At 43.0% G+C, this 16,301-nt stretch overlaps 1 protein-coding gene across 2 annotated transcripts in view; it reads right to left on the bottom strand.

The window, feature by feature from the left end:
* SLC25A26 (solute carrier family 25 member 26) overlaps positions 1 to 16,301 on the bottom strand; it is a 125,665-nt gene that overhangs the window by 32,701 nt on the left and 76,663 nt on the right. For both annotated transcript variants that reach the window (XM_045023690.1, XM_045023691.1), the window contains exon 6: positions 3,055 to 3,099. In XM_045023690.1, coding sequence (XP_044879625.1) covers positions 3,055 to 3,099 — 45 coding nt within the window. The remainder of the gene's footprint in view (positions 1 to 3,054; positions 3,100 to 16,301) is intronic.

The following is a 16,301-nucleotide window of genomic DNA, read 5'->3' as shown; positions in this document are numbered from 1 at the left end:
GTTTTGGAGAGCAAGGTGCCCTTTTTTCATACTGCCGTCTCTAGTTTCCAGAACAATGATGCGGCACTAGCAATTACGATGTCACGTCAGCTCTACGTTATACGAGTTCGCTGAAAGCTGCTCCTGTAATTTGGCATAAAAACAGATTCCTAATAAGGTAGCTGAAGTTACCCTGTGCAACAGGACAATTCCCAGATACCACATTTGGATAACATCACGATGAGCACATTGTGCTGGGATTCCTACAAAACACTCAACGGCTCGGCAGCTGGTATGCTGCTTATTACACCAATCCTCCGTCTCTCGCTGTTACCTCAGGCTCCCCCACCCTCACCTTTTGGCTCTCGTCTCATAGTTTGGTGGTAGGGACCATCTTTTCTTTATATATGGGTGGCTTCTGATGGGGCCCTGGTTGAGGCCTCTAGGCTTTACCACAATACAACAGATAATAGGGATTGGTGTGAAAAGTACAGATAGCTCATTTCAACAGCACAACACCTGCACTGAGCAAGGATGCCATGGCACAATCCATGCAGAAGTACAATCGCCAGTACCACGTTCCATCCAGCACCAGAAGTTGGTCCAGAAAGAGAGAGAGCCAGGCTGGTCTGGGGATGTGCTATTTAAATGCCTCTCCTGGGAAACCCGTGACTGTGAGGAGCCAGAAAACAAGACCCAACAGAACAGCTGTGGTGGGAGTAAGGAGAGGACTGCCACTTCCCCCTAAACCCTGGACACGTCACCCTTACCCTAGTTCGGACTCACGTGCAGCCTGCAGGTACAGTAATGGTACAGTAATGGTGTACACTACAACTCCTGCATCCATTGGGGTGAGGGGAAGTATTAGCACCTAGCAGAGGGCTAACAAGGAAAAGCAATCAAGAGGCATTAGCCTGGGTGGCTTTCCTTTCAAATGGAAAATCAGCCTAGAACAATGAGCTGGCTGCAGCCAAGGGGAAGCAGTTTTCCTTGACTGGACTTCAGCTGGGCTGCAACTAAGCACCAAAAAAATCACTTGATAAGATACCTGAAGCCGTTCAGGGGAGTCAACTGATGGGAGGGGATGGAACTGGGACTTTATAAATGGGAGGCTCTCTCACTGGCCATTCTAGAAGAGACCAGAGCAAGAAGGCAACACTGGGCAGGAGGAGAAAAGGGTTCTGGAGCCCTGGAAGGACTGACAAAGACCCGAAGGGCTCTAGAATGGTGTGGACACTCGAGCGAGGGTTCTGCATACAGATGCTTATTTTTCCATAGATCTGTACCTCTCTTGTGCCTTATCTAGGAGTAAAATGTGATTGGTTTAGAAATTCCTTTACACAGCCTGCGTTCCCCTTCCTTCAACATCACATAGTCGTCAAAAATGAAACGGTAATCCAGAGGGCCCAGAGCATCGGTGTAACTCGGGGCATGGGGAGGGGTGTAGTGCAATAGCTATCAGGGAGTCTTGTAAGGGACCAGCACTAGTTTCAGATCCTAGTCAATTGGATTGCAGAGTCTGTATCTCAGGAGTGGGAGTTAGACAGAGGATCTTCACTCCAAGGCATGCCTAGAAGCCCAGAGTTTGAGCAGTTACTGGATTCTGTCCAGACTCAGCCAGCCTAAAAGCACATGGGAGCCAAGGTTTGGGACTAATACAGCAGCCTGGTGGGCATCCAGGGTTGTACCAATCAGAATTTCCCATGGATGGAAATTCTGTTTTCCAACCCGGCTTTCAGAGGGTTGCACAGAACCAATCCTTCAGTCCTGTAAGGACAGGATAGCTCAAAATACCTGATACTATACCCTCTTTTCCCTAGGTCACTGGTTTGAACGGAGCTCTGGCTGCTCATGAAGGAAAATTACTAGCATCTGCCAGCTGTTTGGTGGTTATTTGAAATTATTTTGTGGTCTCAACCAAGTTCCAAGTGAGTGAATGCCTACGGTCTCCAGAACCACTGGCACAATTTATACTAATTGTCTCTCAAGGGAGAGTGGAGTGTTTCGGTCAGCTTGGAATCTGGACTATGCATCAGTCCCAGAACTGCGTCCTTTGGAACAAGGTCCACGCACATCAATGCTGCCGTGTAGGGGAAGCTAGCACTCCCACCACTTATTGTGCATCTGTTTTGTAAGAGGAGAGGACACTTTACAGTGCTGTCATCCAACCATTTCCAGGAGTCCAACTCACTTAATAATAATAATAAAAAATCCCTCCATCATATAAATATTAAATCCTACCATGACATTTGCAATGGCCTGCAACAACACTTTGCACTTCTATTCTGCCTTCTGTGCAAGGACATCAAAGCACTTTACAAACGTTAGCCCCCCCAACCTCCCTTTGAGGTGCAGAACTAGCAGCTTAACCATTTGATGAGAAAACTGGGGCACACAGAAATTACATGACTTGCCAATGGTGAGTAGCACAGCTAGGAACGGAGCACTGATCTCATGAACTCCAGTTCTGTGCTTTAAACACTAGACCACGAGTCCTTTTGTTGCACAGCAATTTCACCTTATATAAACAATGCAACCAACTGGAGGGATAACATTCATATAAAATTGCATCATTCTAGAAAATTGCTCTATTAAGGTATCTTCTGATTTACAGATTCTTTAAACAATTCTTTCAAATAATTGGTACAAAGCCAATCAGAACACCAATGACATATTGTGGGTGGCTCTTGGCAACAATTTTATTTAATCAGTCTCCTCTGCACAACTCAAAATTTCCTCTTTACCTTCAGGAGTGAGGTGTTGCAAATTCAGACAACACTGATGGCTCCAGACAATTTTAAATCGATACCATTAGGTAGGACAGCAAACAAAACTTCTGGGGTGTTTATCGTCAGTGCAGAGCGCTGGGATTTGTTTGCATGACATACATTAAAGCTTAGATTGCTGTCTTTTTCAGACATCCAACCAAATGATTATCATATGCAAAACTAGCTTTGTACATGCATTCTCTGAAATGTCCATATCTGTGGTTAACAAGTTAGGTAAGCTATCATACAAGCTTCTAAGATGCACGCATTTCTAATGTCACTGGCTTGACACGCTAATGGGTCTTACCTTTAAGGACTCCCAAAGGGGAAACTGCACCAGAGAGAAAGGAATCTGGAGGGGGTAAAGAAAAAAAAGTCACAACAGCAAATTAGATTGGCATGTTCCTTGGCTGGCTAAATTAGGAACAGTTATTGTTCACTCAGTGAACTGTAGCTTATTACATTTATAAATCTGTAAGGATTACTTTATGTACACTGCTGTTAGAGGACTGGTTTCACTAAAGCAGTTTTTACTTTGTTTATCACGTTCCCTGCTGAGAGGTTAATGTCTTGTTACCAGGGTGGCCTGTTAGAGCAATAACTAGCATGATCTAGTGCCGGGAATTTCTCAGTTTGACTTTTAGCCAAAGAAGCCATAAAGATGGTTCAAGCACCACACCACTCAGGCCACAAACACAGCTTGATGAGGAACTGTCGGATAACATGCACTGTCACACATAATTATCTGAAAGTGGAGGAACGCTTAGTGTCTTAAAGGGACGCTAAAAATGGCATAATGGGGTTGCAAGTTTATTGTCTCTATTGTCCAAAATGGATAATTAATTATTAATTATTATTATTGAGAGAGACAAGGTGGGTGAGGTAATATCTTTTATTGGGCCAACATCTGTTGGTGAGAGAGACAAGCTTTCAAGCTACACGGAGTTCTTCTTCAGCACTGTGTAAGCATGAAAGCGTGTCTCTCTCACCAACAGAAGTTGGGTCAATAAAAGATATTACCTCACCCACCCTGTCACTCTGATATCCTGGGACTGACACGGCTACAACAACACTTCATATTATTATATTTCTATGTTTGTATTTTGGTAGCACCTGGGAGCCCAACTCACAGATCACAACCCAATTGTGGTAGGCACCAGACACAAACAAGGAACAAAAAGATGGTCCTTACGCTAAAGAGTTTTCACTCTATGTATAAAAAGAGACAACAGCTGGAGACAGACAGAGGAGTGCAAAGAAACAACGTAATTACCACCACTTCTGATAAAATGCCAAGCCTCAGCTTGTAAAAGCTTCCAGTATTTAATATAGACAATAGCTGTCTTGTTAAATCTATGGAATGATATAGTAAGATACAGTATAATTTAAGGTTTCAGAGTAGCAGCCGTGTTAGTCTGTATCCGCAAAAAGAACAGGAGCACTTGCACCTTAGAGACGAACACATTTATTTGACCATAAGCTTTCGTGGGCTACAGCCCACTTCATCGGATGCATGCAGTGGAAAATACAGTAGTATAATTTAAGTAACTGTAGATTATTAGAAACATTAATTGTGGAGGTATGTAAATCTTATTAAATCTAAATTACATGGAAGTTTGAAATGGCCCCTAAACATTACATTTATCCAACATCAGAAGAGTTAAAGTTTGTTTTATTGTGTTGCAACTAATGATTAATAAATGAGCCTATTCCGTTAATCTGCCAGGCAAAACTTAGCTTGACAGACACCTGCCACAGAAAATTTGTTATCTATTCAGGCAGGAAATGGCAGTGAGATGAAATCAATGCTGATGCTGTACATTGAACTGACAAACTGAAATCTCAGAGGAAGTTTGTCATCTTGAACAAAGAGGACTATCCCTTGTGGCATCTCAAAGGCCCAAAAGAAAGGTCAAACCTGGTTCTTATTTATCAGGGCCCTGAAACTCTAGCATAGCACTTAAATTTCCTTTTCGATTTTGGGTGACAAAGTCCAGATATTTGACAGAAATGCCTCGTAATATATTTATGAGCAGATATAGAGCCACATGCTGCTGCATCGTTGTCAAATGGGAGTTAACTGCATCATTTCCTTGCACTGCAGAATCAAAAGTGACATAACCTTCTATCATCTACACCAGAAAAGAGATGTAATAGCCATCATATTTACTCCAATTTGTTAAAAAAAGAGAAGAAAAGGAAATGCACTAAGTTCAGTTTATACCAAACAAAACAGGCCTCCTAATACATACACAATCTCGAATTTCTTCCTATTGTACTCTGAGTAGGGGAAAAAAAATCTGTTAAGATGAAGACAAGGGATGCTCTCAAAATAAGGTTTGTTTTATCTCTATTATTAATTAGATGCATTTCAAGCAAATGGAAAGAAGTTTAAAATTTCTATTTGATTTTCACCATTTGAGTTGCCTGTTTCCTTTCTGCATTCTTCTCAGTTTGGACAAGTCAGATCAGGTTTGACTGTTGATCAGGGTCGGCTCCAGGCACCAGCGAAGGAAGCAGGTGCTTGGGGCAGTCAATGGAAAGGGGTCCAGGTCTTCAGCGGCAATTCGGCGGTGGGTCTCTCAGTCTCTCTTTTCCTCTTGGAGCTGCCACCAAAGTGCCACCGAAGAGGAAGAGAGGGAGTGAAGGACCTGCCGCCGAATTGCCACAGAAGAATGAAGCGGCGCAATTGAGCTGCCGCTGAAGTGTCGCCGATCGGCTTTATCTTTTTTTTTTTTTTTCGCTTCGCAGCTTGGGGCGGCAAAAAAGCTGGAGCCGGCCCTGCTTTTGATCCTCATTTTCGCTTCCTCATGCACCTCACAAGATGGATTTCCAAAATGGCAGGAGGAGGTTTAGGGCTTAGACTCTGCATGGTGCGAGTCAACAGGGTTTGCACAGGCCCATGGAGCCACCTGTGAGAAGGAGCTTGCTGACTGGAGCTTAAATCCTCACCCAGCCCTCACAAATCCTGTTTTAATCAAATTTTAAACTTTCCCAGAGATATACTAACATTACATGTCCTGAGACTTTTCAAAACAAAACCTACATTCTGGCCCAATCTACTGGGCAACATGCCTTTAAAAAGACCAGAGCGCACCAGAGTAGATTAACATATAAAAAGAGAACTTTCTTTAACCATGCAATTCATACAGTGATAAATTCATTATACTTATCACAAGCTTTTTACAGTGAAATTGAAGTGAGAAACCCCCTCACTTTGGGGACACTTCTTCCCTTGAAGAACTGTGGTTTGATTGCGTTTGCTGTTATTTTCCTTACAAAAACCTTCAGATACAGAACAGAATCACACCCAGCCAGGCAATGATATCTGTGCCTGAAATAACCTAAAACAACAAGGAAAATGTGGTCCACACATGTGGAGAACTTTCTGCCAGCAAATATGAAATTCTGGCTAGCTCCACCAAATCTCTCATTTGATGTTCACATAAAATAGACAGACAGTATCCGTTCTCATGTCTGGCTTGATGTTCTATAACTGTACTGTTTATTCAATAGAATTAAATCCTACCCCACCCCACCCCCCCAAAAAGGGGCAGCTCCCATACATATGTAAAATTATTATTCTAATGTTTAATAGATGGACACAATAGCCAGTTATCAGGAGCTGTAGTTTTTAATGTCCAATATCCAATTTATTGCAGATTTTTATTGTTTTCAAAGATCTGCTTAATTCTCCTGAATTAGGTGGATTAAAAAAAAAGGATTTTATATTTTGAGAGCCAGTGATTTTAAAAAAACAACACTGAGAACAGCTGCAGCCCAGAGTAACAGCAATAGAAAAAGAAACTCTCGCTTTTAAAATCAAACTGCAAGTATGTTTCACCTAAGAGTTGAGAAGCTTTCAGCAAGTGAGATGAATTTAAGGATGAATTTAAACACTGCCAGATGGATGCATTAATATTGAAAATTGAAGTAGTACTGATACCCCTCATAGCAATAAAATAATGTTTTGATTGAAGCAATTTAAACTTTATCAGGCTACAGTTACAAATTTGCCCATTCGATGCTGATAAATCTGTGATGTTAAATCACAAGCTGACAACACCCAGAGGGAAACTCAGCAGTCAGACGGAGGGGTAGCATGTTGAAGGAGCAGCAAAGAAAAAATAAATAAATAAAGCCAGGCCCTTTATTCAAAACTGGAATCCCCTTCAAAATGCTAGAATTCTTCTACATAAAGAGGAAACAGATGTTCATGGCTGGAATTTGCATGTGGCTTTATTCTCTACTAGGATACAATAAAACTACTCTTCTGCTCGTCCTCTGAGTCAGAAATTAAATGGTGGCCTGGCATGTCTAGTCCAGCTGTGCCTTCCTTTCCCAACTTTTATTAGCAATATATTAAAAACCTAAAAAGCATAAGAAATGAAAAATCATGGGGCATGTGTTCTCAAACCAATATAAAAACTGCAGATGTTCTTACTAATCTGCAGCGCATGTTTGTTTATTCAGGTTCTCTGTGTGTCTGATTCAGCGGGGCTTTGCTCTCGGAATTATCTGTTGTTACAAATGCTAGAGTAAATACTACGAGAACAGCCGTCGGAGACAATAAAATCACCTAAAAGAGGAGTTAAGGTCTTTGTTTTCTTGCACGGGTCTCTTTCACTCTTTTGGGCCCCCATTCAGCAGAGCCATGTGGTTAATGTGAAGCACCTGAGCAGCTCCACAGAATTCAGCGGTTTAGGAAGCAAGGTGAGCCTTTGCTCCTTGGGAAGTGAGTGTGCAGAAGCAGCACACCTACTGCTCCCATGGGGCTGTATTGATGGCTACAGAGCAAGCCTACTTCTGCTGCGAGGCCTGGTTTCTTCTTTGCCCCCACCCAGACTTGAAGAGCCTAGATTGTGTGTAACCCAGAGACTGAACCAAGGAGCTCCAGAGCTGAATGCATGAGTCTCTACAGCTCAGGTGCCAGATTTTCATGCTGAGAGCTTCAACCAACTCACAATCTCAGTGAACAAGGCACAGAGCAGGACACAATCTCACTGGTGGGTTAAATACTTCCCTGGGACAGAGGTAGTTCATCCCGAGCATTTGAGGCCCATAATAGCTGAAATCCAGGATGACTCTCCACTTATGTGACAGCCACCATCTTGGCCAACACTGGGGATTGTACTAGGGATGTCCTGAGCTGAAAGCATGAGTCTCTATAGCTCAAGCTAAAGAGCCAGGTTGTGTAGCAGGGGGTTGTAACAGACTCAAATCCTTTCTGGGTCTGGCACAAGGGGTGACACAAAAAAAGGGCAGTAAGACCCAAAATCAGCAGAATCCAACGATTTCTTGTTCTTGCCATGCCCCTCCTCATGACTTGTGATATCAGTCACACAAACTGCTCTCGGTGATACCTTTAGGGCACGTTGTTCCACCAGTAATGCTGGCAGCTGTTTATCATGTATTTATTAGGAATAGGATATTTTCGTAACTCTATTGCCACTGAAGCCAATGGCTTCAATGGGAGCAGAGTTAAGCCAACACTTTTAGAAAGTGTCACCAACAGTCTCACTTAAAGGCATTTGTACACATGGCATTTCCACTCATCACTGTAGTTCTACAGCATATATTTGCGAAGGGTGCCCCTCACCGTGGTATCTGGGCAGCAGTTGTCAAACCGGTCTTATCTTCCTATTTCTCTACTTTAATCATGGCAGAACAGTGTAGAGACACACTGTAGTTCAGAGTTTGAAAAAGAAGATAGAAAATATTCCATAATTGTTTCTAGATTACAGCTGTAAACTTCCATTTTGAATAAACAACCTTTTTTTGTTTGTTTATGACTGTAATTAAAAGAAAAATGCCTCCTTTACACGAGATGGTTCTTCTTTTACGATAGGTTCAAGTTGCAGTCATATAAACAACTCTGTTTCTCGGCTGAATTTAACACCAAAACATTTCAATTAATAATCATAGTAAATCTGTTTCAGTGTCTTCTCCTCTTAAAATCCTTCATGCACTTACACAATGCATCTAGATTATGATCAACGGACATTCCACCTATAAATATACTTTCTCCATAATAGGATTTGAAAAGATAGTATGAAATGAGGTAAGCCTTTCACTTGGCCATGTCACAGGTCACAGCAATAGATGTGATTATATACAGCGTGGTATAAAGCATCCTGATTGAAGGTGATGGTGCATAGCGGCAATGCACAGCCACTCAACATACGGTCCCTAAACCCAGTATTGTCAACATTCATTTTTACATTCAATTAATCCTGCTTGCCAGGCTCCAGTTGATGCACTGCAGACTCCACAAGAAACCTAACAAAGGTAATTTGTAATTTTAAGCATGACCGAAAGGCTGTCAAACTGTAGATGTCCTTACTGCAGTTTTTAGAGATGAAAGGATTTAGTGTGGTAAGAGAGAGAGAACACTGGTAAATAAATGAGTGAAGTCTCAGTTAATAAATATTGATGCACTTAGAAACAAAGGTTTCCAACAAAGACAATAAAGCAAGTGGCAACAATGGCCAGAGAGTGAGAACTCCCCCAGGGCCCCATCTTCTAAAGAACATGTTTAAACACAGGTCCCATTGCAGTGATTTCCAACACAACTGGGCCAGCCAGCATAGGTAAGGCTGTGCAGCATTAGAACTATAATTAGCAGCCATGGTCCAACCGGGGTAAAACACCAATGGGGCATGTACTCTAATGATCTTTGGAAATTCTTCCACCACTGCTGTAGCACAATGGCACTATCGCTAATACGGGTGATGGTGGGCAACTCTAGATGACATGGTGGTAAAAATACCAATATCAATATTGCTAACATTCATTTTTACAGAGGATTAATAGTACAAGCCAGACTCCAGTTGATGCTTACACAAGAAACCTACCACAGGCAATTTGTAACTCTGTCTTTCGAACCATTAATGTTAACCTTTGTAACGGGATGCAATCTTGTGCTCTATGCACAGGACAGGGATACAAGAACTCCTCAATTAAATTCCTGGCTCTGACAGACTTCCTCTACAACCACAGGGAAATCACTGCATCTCTCTGCCTCGGTTTCTCCATCATCAAATTAATATTACTCACCATCTGTCCTACATGGGTGTTTTGAAGATTCATTAGCTGGCATCTGTAAAGTCTTTTGACAAATTAAACACTCTATGTGGCAAAGTGTGGTTTAATTTGGTTGAGAACCTCTATTACACACTTATCTTTTAAGCTCATGTTGCAAAACTGCATAAAACGAGTGCGGTTTTCTTTTAAAAACCACTTCTGCTAAGTTACAAAGGGAAATCCTCATCCAGTCCTCTTCTGGTAGAAGGATGGTTAATAAAAATACAGTCTCTTTATGGAAATATGGAAAAATGAAGGGGAAATATGTGAGAGCTCCAGCACAGATATATGCCTGCCCGCAACAGGTGGGGAGAAGAGAAGCACTGAGGCAGATATAAACTTAAATACGAGAGAGACAGCTAACAGAGATCCTTGTAATGAGTGCAGAATGCTTTAACCTTTCACTGACAGCATTAGGGACCATTGTTTTATTTAAGGCACTTTCATCATAGAGATGGGATGAACAGCCTTAAAATTCTCTCTCCTCCACTCCACCCTGATATTTTGACGGGAGGGCAAAGCAGCTTTACAGAAATTGACTGAGGTTACATAGATAACCTGCATAGGACGTTAACCTTCACAAACCCAAGATCCTTTTGATCCTGCTCCCAATCTGACTTCAATAGGAGGAGGATTGATTGCACCCCAAATATGCAAATACTCTAGCAGACTCTCTCCTCCCCCCTCCCCAATAAATAGCCCCACAGCACCCATTGTCAAAATAGGTCTGTTTTATTATTTGTTCTTAAAAAGCAGCATACCCAAAAAATGCACAATGAAAATAAATATTCCAACATCAACTTGTACATGCTGTTTTTAAGGCACAGATAAAAATCTTTCAGGATAACAGATGAGTTTAGCAGCTCTAAAAGAATGAAGGCATTGTCTAACAGGAAGCAGATGCATGTCAGATGGCAAACTCATTAGAATGTCCCATCGTTAAAGGAAACAGGATAACAATGAGCCATCTGAAAAAATGTGAACTGATCAGGAAATATACAAGCCGCAGCTAATCTCCTATTTATTGGTAGGTAATGCCTGTAAGTCATGCACATGCATTCAGTTTAGGACCATGAAGGACTAATCTTTGTTCACATGAAAAAAACATAACAGTAGAATCCTTAACCATGGAACTCAACATTTCTGGAAAAGTCTTCTGAAGCACACATAGAAAGGAAAAAAAACAAACAAAAAACGCCTCACATTTGAAGAAGCTAACATATTAATGAATTATTTAAATATACTTGGCTATGCACTATGGTCCAATGGAGCAGTTCTATTTGATTCCATAACATTAAAGATATTTTAGGTACTTTCTCTGTGTTTTTGTTTGTTTAAAGTACAGCCATAGAAACCTGTCATACAAGCAGCTGTTACCTCAGACCCTCAAGGGATACACAAAATGAGGCCCAAAAGAATTAATTTATGGAAAGATGCCTGAAAGGCAGGCATCCATACTGGAATAGTGTTATATCTTCAATTACGATGCACCTGAAAGATTCTTCAGAGCCCAGTCCTGCACTCCTTACCCAGAAAAAATTGCCACTGAAGGGAATGGGAACTTTGAGTAATGCACATACAAGGAGCATTAATAAAATGAAGGTAGTTAAAACAAATCGTATAGAGTTTCTTGCCATAGGGGAGGTGGGTCTATGGAGTATATGTTGGGGGTGAGTGTTGCTTCATGAAGTAAATATTCAATCAAATAAAACCAGATATCAGTGAATCGATAACTGCACTGACATCAGCATGAGAATATTTATGGGAAGATACCTGCCCTCAGAGTAACAGCGACATTACTTACCAGAATGGAAAAGAACATATGTTCTCCCCTTTCCAAGTGTGTCCATCTAGAATAGTTTTCTTGTTACACTACTACATAATGCTCCCAAATAGGACACAACAGAATTATTTCATGCAGCTCTTCTCCATGTAAATTACACAGTTCTCTCCCTCTCTCTAGGAGGTTTCAGAATCTCATTTAAAATAGAAGCAGCAAAGAATCCTGTGGCACCTTATAGACTAACAGACGTTTTGCAGCATGAGCTTTCGTGGGTGAATACCCACTTCTTCGGATGCAAGTGGTGGAAATTTCCACCACTTGCATCCGAAGAAGTGGGTATTCACCCACGAAAGCTCATGCTGCAAAACGTCTGTTAGTCTATAAGGTGCCACAGGATTCTTTGCTGCTTCTACAGAACCAGACTAACACGGCTACCCCTCTGATCATTTTAAATATTCTACAGGAAAACTCACAGCCCTCTTTTGCCCATGGGCTGGATCCAAAGTTCATCAGCATCATTGGGAGTCTTTCCACATGACTTCGATGGGCTTTGGATCAGGCTCCATGTGTGGCAAGGTGGAGGCGGTGGGTAGAGAGAATGCAAGGATGCTAGTGTGCTACACAAGGGTCGCATTAATAATTCTGCTCTTATTGCATAGTTCCAAGGAAGCCTGGGTAGCCAGCTTCATGGTACGCGCAGGTGGTGGGAACAAGTGCTTTTTTTGACCTTCAGTAAATAGGACTGTGGAGCAGGTTGCTTTAGGTTCCCTGCACTGGCAGGATGCCTCATGACCCAGCCTCTACAGCTCTGCTTCTACCTCCATTTGGCCCTCGATTCCACAAAGTGCTTAAGCACATTCTTAAGTTTCATTGACGTTAATGGGACTTACGCATGTTTTTAAATGCTTTCCTGAATAGAGATGAACTAAACTGCTTTGCTGAGTTGGGGGCCTTGAGTTAGTCAAGGATTTTATCCTGTGCATCTCCCTTCTGAAGAAAAAAAAATCAATTTAACCAGCTGTTAAAGAATACATAGCTGTCAAGGGTATAATTTATTCTATCATATCGGAGGTGAAAAAAGCACTGTATAATAGCCACTGCATAAGAATAGCTGCAAGAATAGTCACTACAACTTAACAATAGCACTGAACAGCAGCAGCCACTAGAATCCAGCTGGAACTATCTTCTTCAAAGCATCCGAGCCCATAGACAGCTATGCTTAATATATCTTACACCATTATCCCCATCATGTGGCAGATGGGAAAATCGCAGATTTATATCAAGCTTTAGAAATACCAAACTCTGCTATGTTATTTCATTTTTAAAACGTGTAAGAGATTTTGTGCCCAGGTTATGAAAAAAGGAACAGCTGCTGTCTCCCTGTGGCTACTGATATTAAATATTTACATAGTGCCATTACTCCATGGCTGATCTCGTTGGGCAAGAAGCAGCATGCATTGGTCTGGTAGTTAAATCTAGATAAAAGTAAATCCTTGGCCATTACCATCTACCATCCTCCAGCTCATAACCAGCTCAGTATGAATCTGTTCAGACATGGCATTGAGCATGGCATGACCCATCCAATACTTGGGCAGCATCACAGACAGTGCCAGGGAATGCTCAAAAGATGTGGACACTCGTATAGCAGCTGCTGCAGCCATGTTTCAGGCCCTTCAGTGGCCTCTGCGAGGATGTCACAACATCAAGCTTGCCATGAGCCACAGCTCTGTAGAACCACGGTTATACCAACTTTGCTGTACGGCAGTGAAACATGGGCATTGAAGAAGGGTGAAAAACACCAGCTTGACATTGTTTAGCCTCATCATCATCAACAGCTGCTCCACATTAAGTAGCAAAAGAAAATCAGAAATGAGGATATTTGAAGCCAAAACCTGCAACTGCCACCATCAGCATCGGTTCTGTTTGGCAGCTTTCTTGCTATGGACAAATTATCAGAATGGAGGACCAACGAATTCCAAAGCATGTGTATCAAGGAATGCTGCTACACAGCCAGCAACCACGTGGGCACCAGAAGCTTCGGTAGAATGCTAAGATCACCAGTGACGGACAGAAAATGAACATTCAGCCAAACCACCTTAAGGATCTAGCCAGAGACTGATATGGGTGGCACTCAATCTGCAAGACCATGTCGTTTTGGGATTTGCCAGGATGTGGATGATTGTAGCTGCATGGCACACCGCAGATAAAGGAAGAGACAGTCCCGGCCCCAAGGAGCTTACAGTCTCGCTAGAGATGCAGTGCAACAACTCAAGGCAATGAAATAAAGAATCATAGGACTTGAAGGGACCTTGAGAGGTCATCTAGTCCAGTCCCCTGCCTCATAGCAGGACTAAGTACTATCTAGACCATTCCTGACAGGTGTTTGTTTAACCTGCTTTTAAAATCTCCAGTGATGGAGATTCCACAACCTCCCTCGGCCATTTATTCCAGTACTTAACCACCCTGACAGTTAGGAAGTTTTTCCTCATGTCCAACCTAAACCTCCCTTGCTGCAATTTAAGTCCATTGCTTCTTGTCCTATCCTCAGAGGTTAAGAAAAACAATTTCTCTCCTTCCTCCTTGTAACAACCATTTATGTACCTGAAAAATGTTTTGTACCCCCAGTCTTCTCTTTTCCAGACTAAACAAACCCAATTTTTTCAATCTTCCCTCCTAGGTCATGTTTTCTAGACCTTTAATCATTTGCTCTGTTCCAAATGGGGTGTTTCCCCCACTCCCATAGCTGTCTAATGTCATGTCAGATTTAAAACTTTTATTAAAGCTAACGTTAAAAAAAATTATATAATGCATAGGTTAAGAAAAGAGTGTCTGTACATCTGGGTATAGTGCTTAGATTATCCACAAATACAAAGTTTGTTTGTAAAAGTCATATGACAATCAGCAATAACACAAATTTAGGTGAATAGATTTAACAATACAGTTTAGATATTAGAATCCAAATACTCGGGTACATCACTCATGAAAAGTTGTGCAGAGATTTGGTTATAGAAAACAAAACATATCAATGAGTGGAGACTGTCCCTCAGTAATTGAGAATTTGGTAGGTTGTCCATTTATAAAATACAATCCATCAAGGAAGTATTTCAGTTACTTTCCTGACTGCACTTCTCATCGGCACTCCAGCTCATCCCTCCTGCTATTGCCAATGTCCGGTGATGTGTTCTATCTGAAGATAACTAACACTGAACCTGATCAGATATAGTGTATCCTCAAAATACTATTGAACTTGTGTCCTGACCTCTGGACTCAAGAACGAGGTGATACACAGCATGCTAATGAAGACTTAACATCTGAGCTCAACTAGGATTAAAAAAGAAGGGGAGAGGGAGTTACGGAGTTTAACACAAACACTTTCAGAATGATACTGGCAGTCTGTTGGGCTGCGGAGGAGAGTGAGTCTTCAGTAATATGCAGAGGCCCCTCTTCAAATGATGCTACAAGAGCAGGCTGTGGTCCTTGTGGCCATGGGGAAGCTCGAAGAGTGCTCTGGCATGATCACACACGGGTGTGACATCACTCATATGAACTGAGACGGGCAGAGGGCATCAAAGCTGGCAAAATTACCTGATTTTTTTTGGAAGTCTTGCATCACGTTTCTAAAAGCTGTGATCCATGTATTATACTCTAGTAACAGTTCAGTGTTCTACAGGATGAGTTCAGTTTGATCCAATATGCATTAGACTTAAACCATCTTGGTTCTGTGTTTTTACTGCACCTAGCACAATTGGGTCCCTGGTCCAAAAGGTTTCCAACTGTCTAATTGCACAAACCCAAACAACCTCGCCCCACCCCCTGCCTAAGGCCACACCCCTGCCCTGCCCCTTCTCCGAGGCACCCCACCTCCCTCCATCACTCACTCTCCCCCACCCTCACTCACTTTTGCCAGGCTGGGGCGGGGAGTTGGGGGGCAGGAGGGGGTGCAGGCTCTGGGAGGGAGTTTGAATACGGGAGGGGGTTCGGGGTGGGCTCTGGGACAGAGTTTGGGTGCAGGAGGGGATGAGGGGTGCGGGCTGTGGGAGGGAGTTTGGGTGTAGGGTGCAGGCTCTGGGGTGGGGCAGGGGGTTGGGGTGCAGGAGGGGGTTTGGGTGCTGGCTTCGAGAGGGGGCTCTGGGCTGAGGCAGAGGGTTGGGGTGCGGGAGAGGATGAGGGGTGCGCTCTCTGGCTGGGCAGCGCTTACCTCAGATAGCTCCCGAAAGCAACCGGCACATCCCTCTGGCAGCGGCTCCTAGGTGGGGGGACGAGGGGGTCTCCGTGCGCTACCCCTGCCCGCAGGCACTGCCCCCACAGCTCCCATTGGCCACAGTTCCCAGACAACGGGAGCTACGGAGCTGGGGGGGGGGGGAACAGCGCACGGAGACCTCCCCTGCCCCCAACCCAGGGGCCACAGTGTCGTGCCAGCTGCTTCTAGGAGAGGTGCGGAGCCAGGGCAGGCATGGAGCCTGCCTTAGCCCCGCGGCGCTGTCGGACTTTTAACGCCTAAAATCTCCCAGTGCGGCTTCAGTAGCCTCAGGGAGATAGAGCCTGAGTCCGGGAGACTCCCGGCGAAACCAGGAGGGTTGGCAACCTTACTGGTCCATGACAGGGACCCATAAGCATTATGCTAATACAAATAAAACAACAAACAACAACAAGAGTGAGGCATTTCTATCACTGATAGTATATCCCCT

This window comes from Mauremys mutica, chromosome 7 (genome assembly GCF_020497125.1).
Source record: "Mauremys mutica isolate MM-2020 ecotype Southern chromosome 7, ASM2049712v1, whole genome shotgun sequence".
NCBI lineage: Eukaryota > Metazoa > Chordata > Testudines > Geoemydidae > Mauremys > Mauremys mutica.
Note: the sequence above shows the minus strand (reverse complement) of the source record. Positions and strands in the feature narration are given on the sequence as shown.